Source organism: Polypterus senegalus, chromosome 12 (assembly GCF_016835505.1).
Source record: "Polypterus senegalus isolate Bchr_013 chromosome 12, ASM1683550v1, whole genome shotgun sequence".
Lineage (NCBI taxonomy): Eukaryota > Metazoa > Chordata > Cladistia > Polypteriformes > Polypteridae > Polypterus > Polypterus senegalus.
Genome location: NC_053165.1, coordinates 128,845,301 through 128,871,710, shown reverse-complemented (window position 1 = coordinate 128,871,710; position 26,410 = coordinate 128,845,301). Strand labels below are relative to the sequence as shown.

At 38.3% G+C, this 26,410-nt stretch overlaps 1 protein-coding gene across 1 annotated transcript in view; it reads right to left on the bottom strand.

Moving 5' to 3' along the window:
- The window catches only part of kti12 (KTI12 chromatin associated homolog), a 56,010-nt gene extending 31,563 nt beyond the window's left edge, over positions 1-24,447 (bottom strand). The window contains exons 1-4 of the mRNA XM_039773415.1: positions 24,206-24,447; positions 16,730-16,781; positions 6,141-6,193; positions 4,670-4,685 (exon numbers count right to left, since the gene is read on the bottom strand). Coding sequence (XP_039629349.1) covers positions 4,670-4,685; positions 6,141-6,193; positions 16,730-16,781; positions 24,206-24,356 — 272 coding nt within the window. The 5' untranslated portion in view covers positions 24,357-24,447. The remainder of the gene's footprint in view (positions 1-4,669; positions 4,686-6,140; positions 6,194-16,729; positions 16,782-24,205) is intronic.
- Positions 24,448-26,410: the final 1,963 nt, after the last annotated feature.

Genomic DNA, 26,410 nt, shown 5'->3' with positions numbered 1-26,410 from the left:
ACAATCCATGCCACCAGGTATGAATCTAATCCCATCTCTGTCAGCTTGTCCCTAAGGTGCAGAGGTTGGATTGTATCAAAGACGCTAGAGAAATCCAGAAACATAATTCTTACAGCACCACTGCCTCTGTTCAAGTTGGAGAGGGATCGGTGTAGCATATAGATGATGGCATCCTGAGAGCGTGGTGGACCTGTGGCCTCAGGTGGTGAAGCAGCAGCCGCTCCATGGTCTTCATCACATGCGAGGTCAGAGTGACAGGCTGTAAGTCATTCAGCTCACCAGGACGTGATACCTTTGGGACTGGGGTGATGCAAGAGGTTTTCCAAAGCTGTTCCAGGCTCAAGTTTAAGATGCGCTGTAGAGGACTCCCCAGCAGTCATGGCGATACTCCATCTGGACCCGCTGCTTTGCTAGCACGAAGTCTCCTTAGCTCTCTGCTTACCTGGGCTGCTGTAATTGTTGGGGGGTGAGGAACTCTCTCCTATGCTGGTATCAGCAGAAGGATGGGTGGAGGGTGCAGTACTCTGAAGTGAGAATGGGTTAGGGTGGTCAAACCTATTAAAGAAGTTGTTCATCTGGTTTGCTCTCTCCATGTCTCTCTCGATGGTGGCACCCGCTTCGAGCTGCAGCCAGTGATGATCTTCATCCCATCCCACAATTCCTTCATGCTGTTATTCATCAACTTCTGCTCCAGCTTTCTCCTGTACTGCTCCTTCGCCACCCTGAGCTGGACTCGGAGCTCCTTCTGCACGTGCTTGAGCTCATACTGATCACCACCTTTAAAAGCCCTTTTCTTCTGGATCAAAAATCCCTTGAGGTCACTTGTAATCCATGGCTTGTTGTTAGCATAGCAGCATACTGTTCTTACTGGAACTACAATGTTGATACATAAGTTGATGTAGTCAGTAGTGCAGTCAACAACAACCTCCTCAATGTTGTCACTATATGATCCCTGCAGGATATCCCAGTTCGCAGTTCCAAAGCAGTCTCTCAGAGCCTGCTCTGCCTCAGGGGACTACTTCCTGAATGAGTTTGTGGTTGTAGGTAGCTCTCTCACTCTTGGTTTGTTGTAAGGCTGAAGCAGAACCAGGTTATGATCTGCTTTCCCAAGTGCAGGTGGCGCTGTATGTGTCTTTAACATTTGCATAAAGTAGGTCAATAGTCCTATTTCCTCGGGTGTTACAATCCACATACTGGGAGAAGGCAGGAAATGTTTTGTTCAGCGTCACATGGTTAAAGTCTCCAGCGATTAGCACAAGCACATCAGGGTGCTGAATTTGTACGCAAAAGCGGAATGGCTGACTTGGTAGAGGACACCAAGTACCTCACACTGATCGGTTCACTCTGACTGAGTGACTATGACAGTCTCAATACACTGATTGATTGACTGAACCAGTATGTCCCCTACAGATTTGGAGAACCATTGCAAGTTCGTTCACAAACTGTAGACAACAGACTCACAGTACAATACACTGAACTAGTTTACCAAAAGAATCAGTACATCTACTGAATCGAAGAATGAACTGCTTAACTGGTTCACCGAAAGAACCAGTTCATGTAGTGAATTGAGGAACAAACTGCAGACAAATTGAATTGCAGTTCAGTTCACCAATGCATGTATGTATGTATGTATGTATAGTAGACAGCATTAGAAAGGATGGGATATAAAAAGGAGGAAATTGCAACCTTCCAAAACTGAAAATAATTTAATTTAGTTACTAGCAAAATACCTGCACTTCGCAGCAGAGAAGTAGTGCGTTAAAGAAGTTATGAAAAAGAAAAGGTAACATTTTAAAAATAACAAAACAATTACATTGACAATCATGTTACGTGTGGCTGTTATGAGTGTTGCTGTCATCAAGGATTTGATTATCATTATTTGTTTCAATCAGGTTCATATTTGGAGGATGTGTTGTGTTCAAGTTACATTCCGTGTTTGTCTAGTCTATCCCTGACCATCTCATCTTCGTTGTCAACCGTTGTAAAGATAACAGGTTTCATTCAAGTGATGAGTACATGCATCAAAAGTTCTCAGCTGTGCTTGTGCTATCTCGTGCGATCTTGCAATGTCCATGGCATTATTTAATGTTAGCTAAGACCCAGCGCTTAAAAGTTTCTCTCATACTTTCACTGAGTTTGTGCCAAACACTAGTCTATCCCTGGCCATCTCATCTTTGTTTGCATAAGCACAGTCTTTCACCCGCGAATATTTAGTGGCAGCGCGTCTATTGGATTGCTACTGACGGATGGCCTTATATGGGCAGGCACTCAATCACGTGGGAGGCGTGATGATGGGGGACGCAACTCCACCTCACACGGCAACCTAGCTCCAGGCTATGGCCATATATATGTACGTAAGTAGGTTCCAGTTTTGACCGTTACGCATAGAATTTTCGAAATGAAACCTGCTTAACATTTGTAAGTAAGCTGTAAGGAATGAGCCTGCCAAATTTCAGCCTTCTACCTACTCGGGAAGTTGGAGAATTAGTGATGAGTGAGTGAGTCAGTCAGGGCTTTGCCTTTTATTAGTATAGATATGTAATTGTTCTCACAGTTTTATTGTGATGTGTGAATTATTCTAAGGTTCTATTTGTAGAATTGTTTTTTTTTTTTATTATTGTTGAAATTTTATTTATTGCCAAAATTTAATAAAGATGATGATGATGATTATTATTATTATTATTATATTTATTATTATTATTATTATAAGTGCATTATTTTGTTGCTTGCACTTTATATTGTTTGTATTGCTCAGTGGTTAAAGTTTTTACACAGTTATGATACTATTCTAGATTTTAAAACTAGAATATAACTTGGTGTTTAACACTAGAATTACCAGAGTCGACGAAAAAAACCTGTAGACCCGGCCCACCTTAAAACCGTTCACACTTCTCCGCCAGCTTCTTTTGTCCTGTAAATGTGCCAGTTAAGACGAGCAGCAAGCAGCCGGCTATTCCATCCCCCACCGTCACAGAACGTTCACGAAGTTCTCCCAGCTCATGCCTTGATTTATTACCTGGGAGTGATAGTGGAGTTTTAGAGTGGAAATAATAGATCTCTATTTGGAACACACACATTTCATGTTGGTTCCATTTCTACAGTAATTTGTGTAAACACGTTGTTAAAACAGAAACTTTTTCATATTTCAGTAATAAACGTTACAAAATGTAGGCATAAACTATAGAATGTGTAAAAGCATGAAGTCCAAACGTCAAATAAACACTTTCACAAAAGGCTGAAGGACGTTAAAACAGCATCTGTAGCGCAGTGGTCTGGCTATGCTTTAGAGACCCGAGTTCAATTCCCCTCCTGGGAAGAGACTATTATTTTTTTTTTCTTTTTAACATCAAAACGGACATAAAATTTATAAACTGGTATGCGCTGTCAGTTAATGAGATTGTTATATTTTCATGTGGGATGCTCCTTTTAAAATATTGTTTAACAATTGAGACTGCAATTAACATGAACAAGTGTCCTTATAACTGTTACTTTTAAGATCCATAACACACAGACAGACAGAGCACTGCGTAATAGAGAGACAGACAGGCAGAGAAGTCACTAGATACTGTATATAAATAAACAGGGAAGGCACATGTAAAGAAAAAAAAAAAAGATCAACATGTGCCTTGGTCCTGCTTGCACTGAATAAGCTCATGCGTTCTAACCCCTCACCTCCCCCCACCGATCTGACTAAGTAACAGCGCAAGTACAGACGCAAACCAAGTGTAATCAAGAGTCACTGGTTCAATCCCCACTCACTCCTATATTTGCCGTTTTCAGTAGTAAGCTGCTCTTTGTGTTAATATTATACAGTACACACATACACTTGGTTTGCGTCTGTACTTACGCTGATACTTAAGAGTCAGATGGGGGAGGGGAGGGGCTAGAGCGTGTAAGCTCATTCAGTGCAGTTGGAACAACGCACATGTTGATCTTTTTTTTCTTTCAGTACATGTGCCTTCCCTGTTTATTCATATACAGTATCTAGTGACTTATCTGCCTGTCTGTCTCTCTATTACGCAGTGCTCTGTCTGTCTGTCTGTGTTATGGATCTTAAAAATAACAGTTGTAAGGACACTTGTTCATGTTAATTGCAGTCTCAGTTGTTAAATATTTTAAAAGGAGCATCCCACATGAAAATATAACAATCTCATTAACTGACAGTACATACCAGTTTATAAATTTTATATCCATTTGAGGTTAAAAAGAAAATACATTAAATCATTTATCAATTGACACACGCTGCTCGCAGGCAAGCAGGCAGTGAGAGTGGAGATAAAGACGCTAGATAGATTGTATACAACAGGCAAAAATAGCGACCACTTGATAACAGTATTAGCTATAGTGAATGAAAGCATGAATTAATCAACAGAAATAACCGCGATCGACATTTTAAACTTAACATTTTACTTAGGGAAAAAAAAAAAGAAAAACGCCCCAGCACGCAGAAAGCAGACGCTTGCAGGCAGGCAGGCAAAGCGGCCATAGTTAAAAAGAAAAAAAAAAAGTAACACTTTCTCCCTAGCGAGGAATCGAACTCGAGTCTCTGAGACATGCCAGGAATGCTGCACTTTGAAAGGCAAATCTTAGCACTACGCCACAGTTATTGTGTTGTTTTTGAACCTTTTGTGAAGGTGTTTATTTGATCTTTGAAAATCAGGCTTCACACATTTTATAGTTTATGCCTAATTTTGTAACATGTATTACTAAAATATGACAAAGTTTCAGTTTTAGCAATGTATTTACACAGATTACTGTAGATACGGAACACACATGAAATGCATGTGTTCCAAATAAAGATCTATTATTTCCACTCTAAAACTCCAGCAGTTGAGTCACTCCCAGATAATCAAACAAGGCATGAGCTGGGAAAACTAAGTGAACGTTCTGCGACGGTGGGGGGTGGAATAGCCAGCTGCTTACTGCTCCTGTTAATCGGCACATTTAGAAGACAAAGGACGCTGGCGGAGAAGCGAGAAAGGTTTTAAGGTTGGCCGGATGTACGGGTTTTTTTCGTAGACTCTGGCAATTCTAGTGTTAAGTGAAAGAATCGATGATTCAAAAATTCAAAAAAATTTTGAGAACTGAACAATCAAATCACTAAAAAAGATCATTCTGCACATCACTACTAAATACAGCTAAATGACAAAATGTTTACAAATTCATTCCAGTATTCCTTCAAATGACTACCAAAAGCTGCAGAATGAAAGACCATCTACTAACAACAAGTTTGTCTAAATCCTCCCCGACAGCAGTTTTGCTATGCCACCATAATTGTATAAAGCAGCGGTTTCCAAACTCAGTCATAGGGTCCCTCTGTGGCTGCAGGTTTTTGTTTCATCCATATTCACAATAAGTAATAACAGATAATAACATCTCATTTAGTTAGCTGGTCTTTGTATTTCTTCTCTTATTCTGCATTCAGAAATGCGCAGAAATGATTTTTACATTATAAGACGTTTAAAAATATTTGTTTTTTTACTATAGGTTTAAATACCTAACTCTTTTTTTGTTGTAATTTCTATTATTTTTGCCTTATTCTGCTTGTCTGCTCACTTCATTGTGTCCTAACAGTGAAAATTAAAAACAAACAAATTAAAAACAAACAAAGCAGACACCCAGGTGAACAACACTACGCGATGAAAGGCTGCAACTGCTTCAGCGTCATACCCACTAGTTAGTAAATAATAGAAAGGCAGACTGCAAGTCAGTACAAACATAAATAAAAAAAAATAAAACATTATTCATATATAGCTGCTTAATTTGTATTAAAATGCATTAACACACGTTCTTTTGTAATTTCTTTATTGACTCCAAAGCACAGAAACTGGGAAATAACAGATCACTTAATTAAACTAGGAGTCCAAATAAAAACAGAATTTGGTTGGAACAAAAACCTGTAGACCGAGGGGGTCCCCATGACAGAGTTTGGGAATCACTACACTATAAAGGAGACATATGAACTGTTACATCACAAATAATTATTTACATACTATGAAAAGCAAAGATATTAAATATATTCTAAAGCCATTCTGTTCTCTTTCAAAGTTGTTTTTATATGGTAACTTTCTAGTTTTTTTTTTTTATTAATATGTTATTATCATCATCATCAAGAAAAAAACATAATAAAACTACTTTACCTTTTATATAATTTAGTGAATCCAGAATCACAACATCATCTTTGTTAATCTTCCTAGGAAAGAATTAGAATGAAATATGTAAAACATTGTAACATTAAAAAGAAACATTTACAACCCTAATTCCAATGAAGTTGGAACATTGTGTAAAACGTAAATAAAAACAGAATACATGTACAATGATTTGCAAATCCTTTTCAACCTATATTCAATTGAATACACTACGAAGACAAGATATCTAATGTTCAAGCTGATAAACTTTATTGTTGTTTTGCAAATCTTCACTCATTTCGAATTTGATGCCTGCGACACGTTCCAAAAAAGCTGGGACAGGGGCAGCAAAAGACTGGGAAAGTTGAGGAATGTTCAAAAAACACCTGTTTTGAACATTCCACAGGTGAACAGGTTAATTTGAAACAGGCGTTTGTCATGATTGGGTATAAAAGGAGCATCCCCGAAAGGCTCAGTCGTTCACAAGCAAGGATGGAGCGAGGTTCACCACTTTGTGAACAACTGCGTGGGCAAATAGTCCAGCAGTTTAAGAACAACGTTTCTCAATGTAAAATTGCAAGGAATCTACGGATTTCATAATCTACTATCCATAATATCATCAAAAGATTCAGAGAATCTGGAGAAATCTCTGCACGTAAACGGTAAGGCCAAATACCAACACTGGATGCCCGTGACCTTCGATCCCCTCAGGCGGCACTACATTAAAACCCGACATCATTCTGTAAAGGATATTACCACATGGGCTCAGGAATACTTCAGAAAACCATTGTCAGTTAACACAGTTCGTCGCTACATCTACAACTGCAAGTTAAACTCTACCATGCAAAGTGAAAGCCATATATCAACAACACCCAGAAACGCCACCGGCTTCTCTGGGCCCGAGCTCATCTGAAATGGACTGACGCAAAGTGGAAAAGTGTGCTGTGGTCTGACGAGTTCACATTTGAAATTGTCTTTGGAAATCATGGACGTCGTGTTCTCCGGTCCAAAGATGTAAAGGACCATTCGGATTGTTATCAGCGCAAAGTTCAAAAGCCAGCATCTGTGATGGTATGGGGGTGTGTTAGTGCCCATGGCATGGGTAACTTACACATCTGTGAAGGCACCATTAATGCTGAAAGGTACATACAGGTTTTGGAGCAACATATGCCGACATCAAAGCGACGTCTTTTCCAGGGCCGTCCCTGCTTATTTCAGCAGGACAATGCGAAGCCACATTCTGCATGTGTTACAACAGCATGGCTTCGTAGTAAAAGAGTGCGGGTACTAAACTGGCCTGCCTGAAATCCAAACCTGTCTCCCATTGAAAATGTGCGGTGCATTATGAAGCGCAAAATGCAACAACGGAGACCCCGAACTGTTGAGCAACTGAAGTTGTACATCAAGCAAGAATGGGAAAGAATTCCACCTACACAGCTTCAACAATTAGTGTCCTCAGTTCCCAAACGCTTATTGGGTGTTGTTAAAAGGAAAGGTGATATAACACAGTGGTAAACATGCCCCTGTCCCAGCTTTTTTGGAACGTGTTACAGGCATCAAATTCAAAATGAGTGAAGATTTGCAAAACAACAATAAAATGTATCAGTTTGAACATTCGATATCTTGTCTTTGTACTGTATTCAATTGAATATAGGTTGAAAAAGATTTGCAAATCATTGTATTCTGTTTTTATGTTTTACACAATGTCCCAACTTCATTGGAATTGGGGTTGTACATTTTTACATATTTACAATTTTTTTTACATCAATTGTTAAAAGAAATATAACAGTAGAGTGTTGTACCGTGTTAGCCATAGATTGATACAGGAGAATAGGGTGAAATGACAAATTTGTAAAAAAAATATATATAAATTTGGCCAGATGTATCAAAATTTTTGCATGTAAATTTTAATATATTATGGATTGCATTAGAAAATGAATGAAATATTATACAAAGAACAATAAACCTGTAAATTGGTGGCACAATAGAAGCACGTGGAACAAATGGACTAAAAGCATGCAGTGGCAAATGCACAAAAAAAATTATATTAATAAATAAGTGTAACACAACTGAATATAAAATGCAAGGAAAAGAACTAAAAAAAACATAATACAAATGAAGAGGGATCACAAACCTATGTATATAAAAGGTAAGACATACTTTGTAATTCTTCACAAAAAGTCTTAAATTGGCAACCTGTCCGTATGTCAGTATTACTGTTACTTGCTGTTGTTGGACATATCATTATTTGGATGTAGGGGTGGGCAGCATACCCATAAATCAATGTCAGGTTATAATTATAAATTCACATGGTTTTGTGAGATACAGACACTTAGTATTTGTATGTATGTTTGTGAAGGAAATGTTCTTTTACAAATAATTCAAGTATTAATGATTAATTGTGTGCACAAGTACAAAATGCTTTATGTTTAAAGGTTTTCTAAAGATCTTCAAAAGCAGCAGAAAATGTCATTATAAATGTACAAAACTTTAAACTAATAACATTTTAAAGTATAAGGGATTTATTGTTTTCGTTAAGTGTCCACTAAGTTAAATTTCCCCACAGCAACTACCTGAGATGGAAAGAGCAGTCCTATCACATTTTTTGTGCACATTTGTCACTGCATTCTTCTGCAGGATCAGTTGGTACGCATATGTTCCACATTCTTTCATCTATGTACAAATTCCATTATATTCATATGATGAATGAATATATAATCATAGTAGCATTTCTAACTAGCTCATATAAATGAATGACACTCTCAGTTAAAATGTTTTCCATTCACGATTGGTCACATTGTTGTGCTGTCAAGGAATAAGCGAATCATGCATTTTAATTCTGAACTAATTCCAAAGTGGAATAAAAAGAGCAGCAACATTTTCCTTTCTTATTAAGTTAAACAAATCGGGATTTTAAAATTTTCACAATTCCTCACAATCAAGTACTAAAATGAAAGAACTTGCAGAGTTTATTCATTAGGCTAATTGTTCAGAGAATGGCAAGTTAACTATTACTATTTTTTTTTTTTTAATTTTTGCACAAAGGTGCCATCTACTGGAAGATGAGGAAGGGGGCAGTGACCTCAAACTTGGCCTGAATACAGAAACACCACTGTGTCTGAAAGAGATGGGGAAACCAACAGTAAGTGGAAAGAAGTAGATAAAAAGCAGATTTTAGGAAAAGAAAATAATTAATATTTACACAACATACTCTGATCAACCACAATATTAAAACCACCTGCCTGATATTGTGTAGGTACCCTTGATGCTTTTAAAACCTCTCTGGCCTGTCAAGCCTTGGACTCCATAACACCTTTAACTCTTTGTCATGTTCCACAAACCATTCCTGAACAATTTTTGCAAAGTGGCAGAGCGCAATATCTTGAGGTCACTGACATCAGGGAATACTGCTATGAAGGGGTGCATGTGGTCTGTAACAATCCTTAGGTAGTGTCAAGGTAACATTCATATCAGTGCCAGGACCCAATGTTTCTCAGCAAACTATTGCCCAGAGAATAACATTGCTTCCACTAGCTTGTCGTCTTCTTCCCATTAAACATCCTGCTGAGATCTCTTTTCCAAGTAAATGGCACACATGGACCCAACTGTATACATGATCTAAAAAAAAAAAATTCATCAGACTATGCCAACTTCTTTCATTGTGCCATGGTCTAGTTTGCATACTCATGTGCCCATTGTATGTACTTTCGGTCGTAGATAGGGATCAGAATGGGTCTGCAGCCCAGTATCCCCAGAAAGTTGTGATACACTGCCTGTTCTGACACCTTTCTCTCATGGCCAACATTAAATGTTTCAGTAATTTGTAATACATAGGTCTTCTGTAAGACTGGATCAGAGAGCTAGCTTTTGCTCTCTGCATGCATTGATGAGCTCTTAGATGCCTAATATCACTGGATGTCTTTCCTTGGACCACTTTTGGTACATATTAACCACTGCATACCGGGAACACCCCACAAGGCCTGCTGTTTTGGGGATGAGCTGACCCAGTCATCTATAAATCATAATTTGTCACGTTGTCAAAGTCACTCAGATCCTTACGCGTGCTCATTATTCCTGCTTCTAACACATCATCTTCAAGAACAGACTGCTTATGAGTTGCCTAATAAATCCTACCACTTGAAAGGTGCCATCGTAACAAGATAATCAATGGTATTAACTTAACCTGTTAGTAGTTTTCATGTTGTGACTAATCTGTGTATTATATATATTCAAACACATTTTATGTTGATCACTTTGGAAGTTTATGTGAAAAGGCTTTTGAAACTACCTTTTTTGATCTTCTGCTTATATGGTATGAGTTTCAAAAATGAACATGTTATATGTAAAGAAATCAACTATAAACAGAAAAACTACAACCATGGAATCCTCAACAAATCTAAAAACATTTAACCAAAGTATAACATGTACTGATCCTACAAGGCTGCTTAATTAAATACTGTACCATGATTTACAGAGTGGAAATACAGATGTAAACATTTGCTGTAGCTTTTTCAGCCAGGAATTACAATTCACAATACTAAAAATTTACAAGAACTGGGCAACTAAGAAAATGTGTTATTGCGGGCCAGACAATCCATGGGGCAATGCTGGCTCATTACACAACTGCCTGCAGAGTGACAATGGCCCTCTCCCTTGTTTCAGGTGACATTTAAGACATTATGGAAGGCAGAGAAAACTGCTTTTTTGTGACCTAAGCTTTTTATTAAAGTTTTTTTTTTTTAAGTTGATCTTGTTAGTAATTCATCTACCTACTGTTGATAAAAAAGCGTCACTGTATTATATTTCTGGTCAGAAAATTAAAAACAAATTGATGATATTTTGCAGGTCTATACCTATAGTTTTGTCATTCCAGAAAATGTCGCTTTTCCTTTTCCACCACTAGATTAGCTCTACTCTTACCACATGCCCAAGGCAGTATTTATTTTTTGCCAGCCTATTTTACATTTCAAATGTCCATTCCATACATCTGAGGTCACTCCTCCATTGACACCACGAATAATAAATTTAACCTTTGAGATATCTTCACACCTCTCCACCATACATTCTAGTGACACCAATTATTTCAGCAAGTGTTTCAAATGCAAATGTAAAGATTCAAATGGACATATTTCCACTATTAGCAGACTATGAAGTAAGCTCTGTCTATACAGTTCCCTGTCCTAAAGCAGCTAACAGTATAATAAATTTCCTTGTACAAAATAGGTGACACATTACATTGCATAAACGGCAATCACTTTTTTCTTAAACTAGAGTGGGCAAAAATGAACAATGAACACTCAAACTGAGCCACACCTTTTGACGATACAACAGCAACATACAAGAAAACAGTACTGTTTTTAATGATGTGGCATTAACTATATTACTTAACAATAGTACATTTTATTTATATAATGCAATCACCATGTTTGCCTGCTTTTCACACACAATGCTTTTATAACACGAAAGATAAATTCTTTGTGATTTCAGTTCATTAGATTTGAAAACACTCTCGCACTTGAATTTAATCTTGGATGAAGGGGGCAGATTGGGGTGGGTGCTGGGTTCATTTTTGGCAACATTTTATAAAGAACTAGCCGATACCCGCTGTAGCATACGGCGGTGTAAGAATAGGAACGGAAAACGGTGAGAAAGGAATTCGGAAATCAAGAAGAAATAAATACTTCTTGAAAGACACAGTGTGCATGTAGAATTTCTGGCCAAGTAGGATTACATGTGAAAGTGATAAATAAATAAGACTTTCCGAATTTACTTACTATGGCCATGGCATCCTGATAGATTTGTTGCATGTATCTTGGACTTCCTGGAAATGCGGACGGTAATATGATCATTTTGCCTACACGTTCGTTGTTATTTTCAGCGCTTGCTTGCAGTGCATCTGCATTCAAACATTGTATTGTTCCATGTGCAGATCTTGATGTAATCTGAGATAGTTGAGACGTGCGCCATCTGTTTTAACATACGTATCTACAACGTACTGTTGGAATAGTTTGTCGCTGGACTGCAAAATACTAAATATATTCCTCACTGCTAATCTGTACATGTAAAACTGGCATTGAGTAAGCCTTATTCGCTTGGCGGTTTTTTATCGGGAACATGTTGTAAATCTTTGTGCCAGCCAATGTCTCCGTAAGGGAATAACAGTGGGTAAACCATAGGATCGCAATTCATATTGAAGGTGGAAATCTGTTTACAGGAGTTGCGCATGGGATAGATGCAAATGTCCTTTTCAGCAGGCGTTTTGCCATCTTCTCCGATGAAAATCGCTGCAATGTCGGGGCATTGTATCGTCGTAAATCCTGCCTAGGGTTTTCCTTGAAAACCATTCTTACAGATGCTGTTGGATTGGATTCAGCGATTTCATGCATGTGTTTGTATGATTTAGCGAAGGGGTTGATGGTTCTGAGCATAGAATCTAGCTGGAGATGTAAATTTTCGCTGCATGCAGAATTTGCTTTATTTTGTAAGCGTACTGCATTAGCTTGCACTGTGTCAAAAACATACAACTGTCCATATCCTGGAGAGGTAGAAGTGTTAGCGCATAATGGAGAGATCTGGTGATAAATTTGCCCGTGTATTTTAAAACAGTATGGTCCGTGGCCAGGAGGTCGAGTTATCAATGCACCCATGGAAGAAAACGCTAGAGAAGAGTTCTATTCTCAAATGTGTTCACGATAATTTTTAAGCTTCTGATGTTCGCTGTGTAAAAAGCTGTTATAAAGACAGGTGGTTCCCGCAAAGGTGGTAAAGCTACTTTACCGTTGTGGCAGCACCTCGAGTACTTGTTAAATGTATTACGCTGAACGTAATACGCTCAGCAGGCCAGTATAGTGCAGGACATGGAAGACGACAAATAGGAATCGAGAAATGCCGTGTAGGCTGCGTGTGGGCGGGACCGGTTTTGAAGTGTAAGCAGGACAAACAAGAATAGAAATATATACTGCTCAAAAAAATTAAAGGAACACTTTGAAAACACATCAGATCTCAATGGGAAAAAGAAATCCTCCTGGATATCTATACTGATATAGACTGGGTAATATGTTAGGAACGAAAGGATGCCACATCGTTTGATGGAAATGAAAATGATCAACCTACAGAGCCCTGAATTCAAAGATGCCCCAAAAATCACAGTGTCACAGGCTAGTCCATTTTGCCAAAATTTAATTGCAGCAACTCAAAATTGTACGCAGCACTTTGCATGGCCCCTGTGTTCTTGTATATATGCCTGACAACATCGGTGCATGCTTCTAATGAGATGACAGATGGTGTTGTGGGGGATCTCCTCCCAGATCTGGACCAGGGCATCACTGAGCTCCTGGACAGTCTGAGGTGCAACCTGGTGGCATTGGATGGACCAAAACATAATGTCCTAGAGGTGTTCTATTGGATTTAGGTCAGGAAAGTGTGGTGGCCAGTCAATGGTATCAGTTCCTTCATCCTCCAGGAACTGCCTGCATACTCTCACCACATGAGGCCAGGAATTGTCGTGCACCAGGAGCCACTGTACCAGCATAGGGTCTGACAATGGGTCCAAGGATTTCATCCTGATACCTAATGGCAGCCAAGGTGCCTTTGTCAAGCCTGTAGCGGTCTGTGTGACCCTCCATGGATATGCCTCCCCAGACAATCATTAACCCACCACCAAACTGCTCATGCTGAATGATGTTACAGGCAGCATAATGTTCTCCATGGCTTCTCCAGACCCTTTCACTTCTGTCACGTGCTCAGGGTGAACCTGCTCTCATCTGTAAAAAGCACAGGGCACCAGTGGTGCATCTGCCAATTCTGGTATTCTATGGCGAATGCCAATCGAGCTGCATGCTGCTGGGCAGTGAGCTCAGGGCCCATTAGAGGACATGGGGCCCTTGGGTCACCCTCATGAAGTCTTTCTGGTTGTTTGGTCAGAGACATTCACACCAGTGGCCTGCTGGAGGTCATTTTGTAGGGCTCTGGCAGTGCTCATCCTGTTCCTCCTTGCCCAAAGGAGCAGATACTGGTCCTGCTGATGGGTTATGGACCTTCTATGGCCCTCTCCAGCTCTCCTAGAGTAACTGCTCGTCTCCTAGAATCTCCTCCATGCCCTTGAGACTGTGCAGGGAGACACAGCAAACCTTCTGGCAATGACACGTATTGATGTGCCATCCTGGAGAAGTTGGACTACCTGTGCAACCTCTTTAGGGTCCAGGTATCGCCTCATGCTACCAGTAGTGACACTGACTGTAGCCAAATGCAAAACTAGTGAAGAAACAGTCAGAAAAGATGAGGAGGGAAAAATGTCAGTGGCCTCCACCTGTTAAACCATTCCTGTTTTGGGGGTCATCTCATTGTTGCCCCTCTAGTGCATCTGTTATTAATTTCATTAACACCACATCAGCTGAAACTGATTAACAACCCCCTCTGCTACTTAACTGACCAGATTAATATCCCATAAGTTTCATTGACTTTATGCTATACTCTGATTAGAAAGTGTTCCTTTAATTCTTTTGAGCAGTATATATATATATATATATATATATATATATATGTATGTATATGTATATATATATGTGTATATATATATATATATATATATATATATATTTTTTTTTTTTTTGACTACTGAAAACACGTAGGAACAACAGTATTACAATCCAAAAATCATTATAACCCTGCTAGGAGGTAGATTGCATGTTTCCCTGTATCTTTATGGGTCTTCCTTCAGGTATTATAGTTTTCACTTTGCAATTTAAAGATGTACAGGTTACGTTATTTGGCAACTTTAAAATTGGCCCAGTGGCACAGTGTGATTGCACCCTGCAATTGGATGGTGCCTCATCTATGGCTGAACCTGGATGGTGCACCGTGAATGACAAATCTGTTTATTAGAGTAAGGTTTTAAGTCAATGAAGTACTCTTGATTCTAGTGTGCATGGAACATTATTGGGTCATGTGCAACTCTGGATTACAGGTGTATCATTTAGTTGTTCATATAAGTTTTAAAAACAAATTTACTGTAGAGGTTAAATCTCACCCAAAAGCAGTAGTTTAAGTAAACCACCACAAGTGATCATGCTTGTCCACAAGATGTCAGTGGTTCGCTTGCTTTTTTCTTTTAGGCTATGGTGATTGAATAATCTCTTACCCACAATTTATGAAATTTTATGTAATTGGTTTAAATCAGTTTAAATTAAGGGAGTAAAATCTACATAAAACTGTACTATATATCTTATGTGTGCTGTGAGTAGCTACATTTACATTAATACAAGCAAGATTATACAGTACATAAAAATAACAGCCTTGCAAAGCTGTCAGCAAAGATCTAAGTCTTAATATAAATACCTAGAAAAGTGTTACAAGACCATATATAAATCTATGGGACTCCACAGTGAGAGCTGTTGCCTTGAAATGGAGACCATTTGGAACAGTGGTAAATCTTCCCAAATAAGGTCAGCCTACTAAAATTACACAAAGGGCACAGCAACACTTCATTCAAGAAGTCACAGAGTATCCTAAAACAACAGCAGGCTTCAGCTAATGTCAGTGTTCATGCCTCTGTGATACCTAAGAGACTAAGCAGAATTGATATTTATTGGAGAGTAGCATGGCATTAACCTCTACTATGCAAGAATAACACCAGTGCTCGTCTTGCATTTCCAAAGAAATACATGGATGATTCAAAGGCCTTCTGGAATAATGTTCTTTTGAAGAAGTCAAAAGAAGAATTCTTTGGATGGCACAGGTTCCATTGTGTCTATCTTAAAGCAAATACTGTGTTCCACACTAACATCATCATATCAGTGTGAAGGTGTAGGGATGCTTAGCGGTCTCAGAAATAGAAAAATTGCCATTGCTGAAGAAACTATACATTCTGAACTTTATCAGAATATTCTTAAAGAGAATGTCTGGTCTTCTGTCCATAAACCTGAAGCTAAAGCATTATTGGGTTATGCCGTAAGACAGAATTTTAAAACCTAAAATCTTTTGTCATACTATTTTTTTCTTTAAAGCACTGAGGCATTAGGAGTTTATTATGTTACTATTTGTTTCTTTCTTAGGCAGGTCTTTACATGTACTCTTGTAAAAAAAAAAAAAAAATGTTATATATCTGAAGGTAGTTACTTTTTCCCCAAGGGTAACATTGGTGTTGGATATGGTTGTTCTTTGAATAAAAAAGTAATGATTTAAAAACTGTATTGTGTGTTCATGAAGGTTCCCTTTCTCTAGAACTACATTTTTTTCTAAAGGTCTCAGGCCATTAATTGTGTAAACCATGCAAAAACTGGGATAATAGGAGAGGCAAATATTTTTTATAGCAACAGTTACTACTGTAACACTGACCAGAGATCAAAATGTTATTTTATTAAACTCCTGCCCATAAAAAGTGTAGGTCAGTATGTCATGGCTATTTTCCACAATCTAAAACCATAGACTGATAGAAGGTAACTAGTATAAAAAGTAAGAGTTCTCAAATTTCCTTCAGTTAGTATGTATATTAAGGTCCTGGTTTCAGACACATTAAAATAAGGAAAAGCCCACTGATTTACACTGCCCTTTTGTCTTCTTCAAATATTGGACACAAAATGCAAACCTGAAAAATCACATACCTCTCCACTTCAGACTTTAAAACTCCTCTTAAACTCTTTTCTTTCTGTGAATCTGTCTCATAGAAGAGAAATAAAAATATTTAAATCAATCATTTGAACACAGAATACAATTACTGTATTAGCAAACCTAATCTAATTCACTGTTAAATACATGTGGTTTCTGTAATTTTAAAATCTAGATGCATGCCATACAAACAGCTTTAAACAATAAATACCTACTGAATGCAAAAGCACATCATACTGCATGTAACTTAGGGGACAGCTTTATAAAAATGACTTAAATGCAAACATAAGGATCCTGGGTCAATGGCAGCTCTGACGTCCATTGCCGAGAAGGAACAGTGTAACGTGTTGGCTGTAAATATAAAGTATTGTTTTCGATCTAACATTGTTTATGTCTCCTATTTATAGGCAGATTAATATTTCTCTCTATTATTAAAAAAAAATCTTGGGGAGGCAGACTAGGGAGAAGAGATATGATCTTCTTGGAAGACAATTTGAAGTCAGTGAGAGACACTTTAACTTGCTCCCAGCTGTTAAAACAACAAGTGACAAGCAAAACACACAGCTTGCCAGCAGTAGAAAGCCAGCAGATGATCCAACGGATTCTCCTTGCGTACGTTCAGCCACTCTAAACCCCCCTCTTCACAATGCGGCTGTACAGGCTTTAAAATGATCGATGGGCAGCGCAACAGCAGCAGCAGCAACAGAAAGACAGCAGATGATCCGACGGCATCTCCTTAGCATGCGTTCAGCCACACCCCCTTCACAATGCGTGCAGCGTTATACGTCCTGCGTAAAAGAGATGTAACCACGCCCGGAAACGGAAATAAACAACAAGTATTGTTTTTACAAAATTTAAAGTGAAAATAATGCATGTGTAACAATTCCCATTAAAATAACAATCTCTTTAAATTGTATATCCGGTAAACCAAATACGGGGGTGGGCAAGCGAAGCTTGCAGGGGCCGGAGCGCCTAAGCTTTATAAATTATCTGTTTGGCTGAATCCATCAAAAATTAATGTATGACTTTTTCCACCATCCGCTGGTATAATTCTGGTCTTTCTCCAACTAATAAATTTTGCCAAATTAAGGAAATTTGTATAGCTACATGATCTTGTATTCTAGTTCATTCATGCAGAGATGGCTGTTTGAATCTATACTAATAAAAGGCAAAGCCCTCACTCACTCACTCACTCATCACTAATTCTCCAACTTCCCGTGTGGGTGGAAGGCTGTAATTTGGCAGGTTCATTCCTTACAGCTTCCTTACAAAAGTTGGGTAGGTTTTATATCGAAATTCTACACGTAATGGTCATAACTGGAAGCTGTTTTTCTCCATTTACTGTAATGGAGATGAGCTTGAACGCCGTGGGGGCGGAGTTTCGTGTGACATCATCACGCCTCCTACGTAATCACGCAGTACATAGAAAACCAGGAAGACCTCAAAAAAGCGCTCAAGAAAACATGCATTATATAACTGAGAAGGCAGCGAAACAATAAGAAGCGAGCGAGTGACATATACAACCATGTTCATGAGTTCTGCTACTTCGGAAACAAAGCGATGTAAACCTACACTTTAAATTAAGTTCATAGACAGGCTGCTGCTGGCGTTTGTAATTTAGTGCCTGCCCATATAAGGCCGTCCGTCAGCGGCAATCCAATAGCAAACTCCCACTAAATATTCACGGGTGAAGGACTGTGTTTATGGAGAGGAAGATGAGATGTCAGGGTGGTGTTTGACACAAATTCAGCGAAACTGCGAGAGAAAGTTTTAAGTGCCAGGACTAAGGTAACATTAAATACAGCCACGAACATAGCATGAGATGGCACCAGCACAGCTGGGAACCTTCGATGCATGTACACCGAGCGGCTCACGTGAACTGGCGCAGTGCACAGATAAAAGACAACAGTTCCAAAGGCGCTGAACAAAACTGAATTACACAATTGAAAAGGCAGCAAAAATATGAAGCGTCTGATAAGCATATTCATAAATCCAGCTACTGCGGAAACAAAGCACACGGTGGAAAAAGTCAATGTCCCGCTAAAGGAAGACAGTGTAAAAAAATGCAAAAACCCGTGCATTCAGTGTGTCAGGTCTCAGATAAAGAAGAAGACGAGCTGTTTATTGATGCAGTAAGAAACGAATCGATGAAAGAAACCTGTCATCTTTACAACGATTGACAAACACGGAATGTAACTTGAACACAACACATCCTACAAATACGAGCCTGATTGAAAGAAATAATGATAATCAAATCCTTGATGACAGCAACACTCAGTAACACTCACAAAACAAATACTGTATATTGACAGTCATGTTACGTTATTTTTAAAATGTTCCCTTTTCTTTTCTAGCTTTTTAACACACTACTTCTCGCTGCAATGCGGGTATATATATATATATCCCGATCTACATACTCGAATAATGGATACTTTATTAAGCCATCAATGATTGTTTTGGTAAAGCCATACTCAGTGTATTCATTAGATGAGCGGTAAAAAGTAAGAGCGAGGGAGGATGCAGGCTGTAGTGCGGCGTCAACTCTATCTGAATTGTGATCACATTTCAAAAAATATATCTTTTCAAGTTCTATTTAGTCCATATTTGTCAAACTCAAGGGCCACGGGCCACATCCGGCCCGGCGTGTAATTATATCCAGCCCGCGAGATCATTTTATATACTGTATTATTGTTATTAATGGCCCAGGTATATGAAGCGCTGGTAACACAATAAACTACAGATCCCATAATGCAGCGCTTCAGCTGCCTTGCCAACACTTACGCGTTAATCAAGTCTAGCTTATGATGCTGCAAGTTATTGCGAAGCTAGCTCACCACGATGCTGGAGTGAAAAGTTCATTCTGAAAATAGAGCCTTTAAAACCGATGGGAGGCTGAGTATATGTTTACTGAACCCGTGTGTCTCATTTGTGGAGCTAATGTGGCTGTAATTACAGAATTTAATCTAAGACGGCACTATGAGACAAAACATCAGGGTAACCTAAATGCAATGCAGAAGATACAGAAAGCAGAATAATTAAATAAGAATCTGACACTTCAGCGGGGCGTTTTTACCCGTGCACAATCACAAAGTGATTTCAAGTGAAGCTGCTTTTATGGGAGACACAAATGCACCAGTGCACCTTGCCCCACGTTCCCTGTTGCCAAGTAATGTTAAACCAAGTCGTCACTACGGTGTTCCCAAATCGCACTTTGCTGATAAACTGGCGCACTGAGTTTGCACGCGCTTTGGTGACTTTGAAGAACAAAAAAATCCGTCTACATGCGGCTCGAACCTTGTGCATGTTTGGTAGCACATATCTGTGTGAGAAGCTCTTCTCAGTGATAAAGACTAACAAAACAGCACACAGGAGTCGCCTCACTGATGAGCACCTGCAATCCATCCTGAGAATCTCCACAACACAGAACCTCACACCAAACATAAACAAACTTGTGGCCAAAAAAAGATGCCAGGCGTCCAGCTCTAAAATGACATATGAGCAAAGACAACTGAATGATTTGATTTGTTATTGCTGAAAGGAACACATTTTATTTATATTTCCAGGTTTTGTTATGCAGCATGTTCATATTTGAATTTGTATAATTTTGACAGGATATATTTTTATGGAGAGCAAAATCTTTTGGGATATTTAAAATCTAAGTTTATTTTTATATAAAATTACATAAGAGTAAAGAAATTTGAATGTTTGTTCTTTTAATGTTTACTTTATTTCTAACTTGTATAATTTAGACAGGATATATTTTTATGGAGAGCAAAATATTATAAGTTGTTTAAGGTTTGAGTTGATTTATTCAGGAATAATATTCCTGTCTGTTTTTACCATTCCTACCAAAGATATTTCTGTCGACTAAAAAATTCCTTCTATTTAAAATTTAAATAGAACTTGAACAAATACTGATAGTTCATAATATCCACGCATATATATATATATATATATATATATGACAACAACACTCATCACTCACAACAGTGACAAAACAATTACATTGACAATCATGTTACGTTATTTTCAAAATGTTTCCTTTTCTTTTTCATTGCTTCTTTAACACACTACTTCTCCGCTGCGAAGTGCGGGTATTTTGCTAGTCATTTATATTACTCATATTGCCCAAAACACAGCAGCAAAGACCCTACTTTAGAATGTTTGAAAAGTTTTGATGAGAATGGGGCATTCATCACAACAAACTCATCCATCCTATTCACCTTAATTGTCCAAAATAACATCAAGTCACAATTTAAAGATCCCTAAAGTCCTACTCTCCAGCACACTACTTTGTAATTTATTCAATGTGTCTATGGTTCTTTGTGTGAAGATAAACTTTCTAACATTTGAGTTAAATCAGCCTTTAAGTTTACAATTGTGTCCCCATATTCTTCCTGCAGAATTTATTTTAAAGTAACAACTGGGATGAAATACACTGTAGTAATTACTCTTACAGTTTAAAACAATTCAATCATGTCTCATCTTAACTTCTGTTTGCTTGAACCAAAAAGGTTTAATTCCTTTAATCTCTCCTCATAGCTCATACTCTGTAGTCCTGTTTTTTTTGTAATATGGAGACCAAAAGTAAACACAATACTCCAAGTGAGGCCTCACTAGTGCGGAACAGAACTTAACCATAACCTCCATGGAAGTTACACTCCACAGTGTGTGACATACAACCTTACACCCTCTTAGCTTTCTTGTTCACTTCAATTCACTGTCTGGGTGTAGATAGCAATGAGTCCACTATGACTCTTACATCATTCTCATAAGATGTACAGTAATCCCTCGCTATATCTCGCTTCGACTTTCGTGGCTTCACTCCATCGCAGATTTTAAATGTAATATCTATCTAAATGCATATCTAAATATATATATCACAGATTTTTCGCTGGTTCATGGATTTCCGTGGACAATGGGTCTTTTAATTTATGGTACATGCTTCCTCAGTTTGTTTGCCCAGTTGATTTCATACAAGGGACGCTATTGGCAGATGGCTTAGAAGCTACCCAATCAGAGCACATATTACGTATTAAATAAAACTCCTCAATGATATACAATATGCTTCCCGCGCGGTGCGTGATTGTTTGCTTTTCTCGTTCTCTCTCACTCTCTCTGACTATCTCTGCTCCTGATGGAGGGGGTGTGAGCAGAGGGGCGGTTTGCCTAGAGGATATGGACACTCCTCTACAAAATGCCGCTTTATTGCGGTGCTTCGGCATACTTAAAAGCATGTATTGATATTGATTGTTTGCTTTTCTCTTGCTCTCTCTCTCTGACATTCTCTGCTCCTGACACGCATTCTTTGAAGAGGAAGATGTTTGCATTCTTTTAATTGTGAGAAAGAACGGTCATCTCTGTCTTGTCATGGAGCTCAGTTTAAACTTTTGACTAAAGGGTGTTATTTCATGTCTAGAGGGCTCTAATAATGTTAACAGTGTGTGTGGGAGAGTTTATAAGGGCTTAAATATATAAAAATAACCATACAAACATATGGTTTCTACTTCGCGGATTTTCATCTATTGCAGGGGGTTCTGGAACGCAACCCCCACGATCGAAGAGGGATTACTGTACTTTCAACCTTCAGACCTCCCTTTGTGTATTCAAATGTCATTCATATTATTACATCCTATATATAATACTTTTATGTATACCTACATTAAATTTCATCTGCCCAAAACTGTATGCTATCCAAATACCTCTGTAACACTTCCCTGCCCATCCATCCTAGGTTAGTATCACCTTTAAAATGAACCAGCTTATTGATTATATTCTTGTCCAGATCATTTATGCATATTAAAAAAAGCAAGAGCCCCAGCACAGATTCCTCAGGAACAGCACATCACCTAATTAGGTGCTATAAAAATAAATATTATTGTTTATTACATTCACTACACCACAACTATTTGTTTCCTTTTGTTTGTGCCAATTTTGTACCCAGTTCAATTTCTAATGCTTTTAGTTTAAGCACTAACCTTTCATGTTGGACCTTAATAAAAGCCTTCTGAAAATCAAGACAAATATCATATGCACCTGGTTTGTTGCTTCTTCATAGATGTCCAGCATTTTAGTGAAACGTGCCCTTCCCTTTATGAATCCATGTTGAGTATTTTCTAATACTGCTGCTCTATCTTTTCCTTAATAACTGCTTCCATTAATTTATCTGTAATGCATAATAAACTTACTGGCCTACAGCTACTTGAAACAGATTTTCAAACAATATGTGGCAAGGGCTTAGAACTAATGAAACAGGAGTATAATACTGTACTCCCTTTCCTAAATCACATCTTTGGCTTCCAATTAAACCGAGAACTGATTTTAAAATCTTTCAACTCACATACAATTTCATACGTGGGATAGCCCCTCATTACTATATAGAACTTTTTACAACTGTACCTGTATTCCAGGGTGTATACTGTGAACTCCAGATTCAGATCTGCCTTTAGCTCCAGGGAACTCAAATTCTGGAATTTGATCTCAGCATTTCAAGGGGCTCTGTGCAATGGTTGACCCAATGCTCTGCCCCTAGCTGAAAACTCCTTATTTTAGCATAACATATTCTTATTACGGCTGACGGACTGCCCGGGGTTTGTTTCCTGCTTTGGGCCCTGTGTTGGCTGCGAATGGCTCCAACAGACCCCCCATGACCCTGTAGTTAGGATATAGCGGGTTGGATAATGGATTGATATTCTTATTACAGCATTTATAATGTGGCTATTTAGTAAAAGGGTAGTAAGTTTTTTCCTCTTTTCATTATCTATGATGGCACTTGGCCTGCTTTGGAGCATATATACATCATCACATATAACGGAGCTATTTTCAGACAACTTCTAACCAAATGAACCTGTTGTGATTTGTCTATGGAATAATTCAAGTCACCAATATTTGTAAAAAATTGTACAACTAAAGAACATACTGGGTTCACAATGGGAAAATACACTTAAAAAAAACAAGCGAGATTGTCTCTCTGTTAAGTTAAACAAAGGGATACAGAAAAAAGTTACAATGACTAAAATAAATGTAAATGTCTTGTGTGATATGGGAGGGGGGATTATGTGTAGATGGTTAACTTGATGAATCCAAATAATGAGAATTGCAAAAGTATATGCATTTTATAAAAGGATTTGTTAACTCTTATCTATGCAAAAATAAAATACCACCCTGAATAAATTAAGGTCTAATTTATATCTTAGGAATTTTCCACAGAAAAGCAAAGCAGGTGGGCAGTGGTTGGTTTGGTGATGGGTCAAGTTGCAATCACTGATACAATACGTACACCTTAGGTGATGTTGCAGTCTGTGAAAAACGCTCCGTTAAAAGAAAAGACTGGACATCCGCAGTATACATCCATACATTGCTTTGCTTAACAGTACTTACAAATCTTCATTAAAATGCATACGTCTACAATTAAGGCTTCTGCCAAGAAACACAAGTCAGTTGGAAAACGTAAAACCTTCCACGGGTCTCACCTGAATACACTGAGTTCTTGTCAATTCCTGCCGTCTCGTCTCCGAGCACAAAGACTCTCCTACCTGTCTTCTCAGTTAAATACTCTTTTAACTCTTCCGATCTGCGGCTCTTTCCGCTACAGGGAAAGCCGCAAAAAATTACAAGGGGCATCTCACTCAACCTTAGAAACGAACATCACGCTTTCAGGCAGAGAGGCAATGTAGAGCAAGTAACCATCCTAACCCGGAAGCTGTCCTTTTGACCTCCAGGACTCCGCCCATATGTGGCTAAAGTTCAGAAGCACAGAGAGAGCGAGTGCATACACAGTCGTTTTTTTTTTTTTGTTTTGTTAAGATTAAGTATAGAAATCATAACGTTTTTTTGGTTAAGAGTAAGTATAGAAATCATAACGTGTTCAAATATGCTGCCAGTGGATAAAAGGAAGGATACGGCTATTTAAAACGAGGTAACGAATTCACCAGGGCTGCCAGTCTCACATTAGTGCAGTCATGTTTCAAGGCAAGGACAACACTGGCTGGGAAACCCCGCAATTGCAAAGACACACACACACACACACACACACACACTAATACCGTATAGGGGCATTGAGAAGTCGTTAGCCAGTTAGCCTTAAGTTTATAGGGAGCTGTAATGTTCACATCGATTGGAGATCAGCTTTATTGGTTTTTGTGTTTATAATTTTTTTATAGGAAATTATGGCAAGTGGTTAAAGGGGGGAGAGTGCAAGGACTCGAGTTCGCAACGCCCGATTCTAACCGTGTCATTTTTTTACCATGGCAATTCAATGGCTGATAATTGAAACTCTCCAGAAATTGGTACTTGTGTACTAAACAGACGGCAGTGAAACCTCCCCCACGGAGCCCAACACTAGAATGGGTAGAGGGAAAAACTTCTGTTTTCCTTTGTCATGCCGTCCGTCCGTTTAGTACACAAGTACCCAGAAATTTTCTCAGTTTACTAGTTATGTATTCTATGTTAAATGTAGTTCCTAGTCGTCCTGCTAAAGGAGGACGTACCATCCTTTTTATGCTAATGTCCTCAATCCGGCAGGCAAAGCTTTTTTTTTTTTTTTATTTATTTATTTATTAATTTTATTACAATCAATACATAGCAATCAAGTTTTACAAAAAAAAAATTATGCTAAGAACAGATCGATCCCCACCCTTGAGAGAGAGAGCAAGCCAAACGGTGTAAAATTTAAGGCTTTTAAAAATACCTAAATCAACAAATTCTCTGTGCTTTATAAAATCATTTCAAAATATTACTGATTAGATCCTGCCATGTTTTGAAAAAAGTCTGCACAGATCCTCTAACTGAGTATTTGATTTTTTCCAATTTTAAATAATATAACACATCAGTTTCCCACTGACTTAAAGAGGAGAGTTTGGGTTCTTCCAGTTTATCAGAATAAGTCTGCGTGCCAACAGTGTAGTGAATGCAATCACAGTTTGTTTGTCTTTCTCCACTTTAAGACCCTCTGGAAGAACCCCAAACACAGCTGTTAATGGGTTAGGAGGGATTGTGAGTCCAAGACTGTCTGAGAGGTAATTAAAAATTTTTGTCCAGAATAATGTTAATTTGGAGCAGGCCCAGAACATGTGACCTAGTGAGGCTGGGGCTTGGTTGCAACGTTCGCAGGTTGGATCATGCCCTGGAAACATTTTGGAGAGTTTTAGTCGAGACAGATGTGCTCGATATATAATTTTGAGTTGTATAATTGTATGCTTTGCATATGGAGCTTGAGTGAATTCTCTGCATTGCTACTTTCCACTCCTTTTCTGATATATTAATTGAGAGGTCATTTTCCCAGTGTCCTCTTGGATCTTTGAAAGGAAGGGATTGTAAAAGGATTTTATATATTGTAGAGATGGAGTCTAACTCCTTGAAATTGAGCAATAATTTTTCCAGCGTGGATGAGGGTGCAAGATGAGGAAAATCTGGAAGGTTCTGTTTAACAAAGTTCCTGATTTGAAGATAGTGAAAGAAATTTGTAGCTGGAATGTTAAATTTGGAACGTAATTGTTCATAGGATGCAAAGACGTTGTCTATATAAAGGTCTCTAAGCAAGTTAATTCCAAATTTTTCCAGATATTAAAACTGCATATGTTTGTGAGGGTTGAAAGAGGTGGTTCTTTTGCAGGGGTGCCACAGAAAGAAGCTTCTCCGTCTTAAAATGCTTTCTACATTGGTTCCAGATTCTAAGT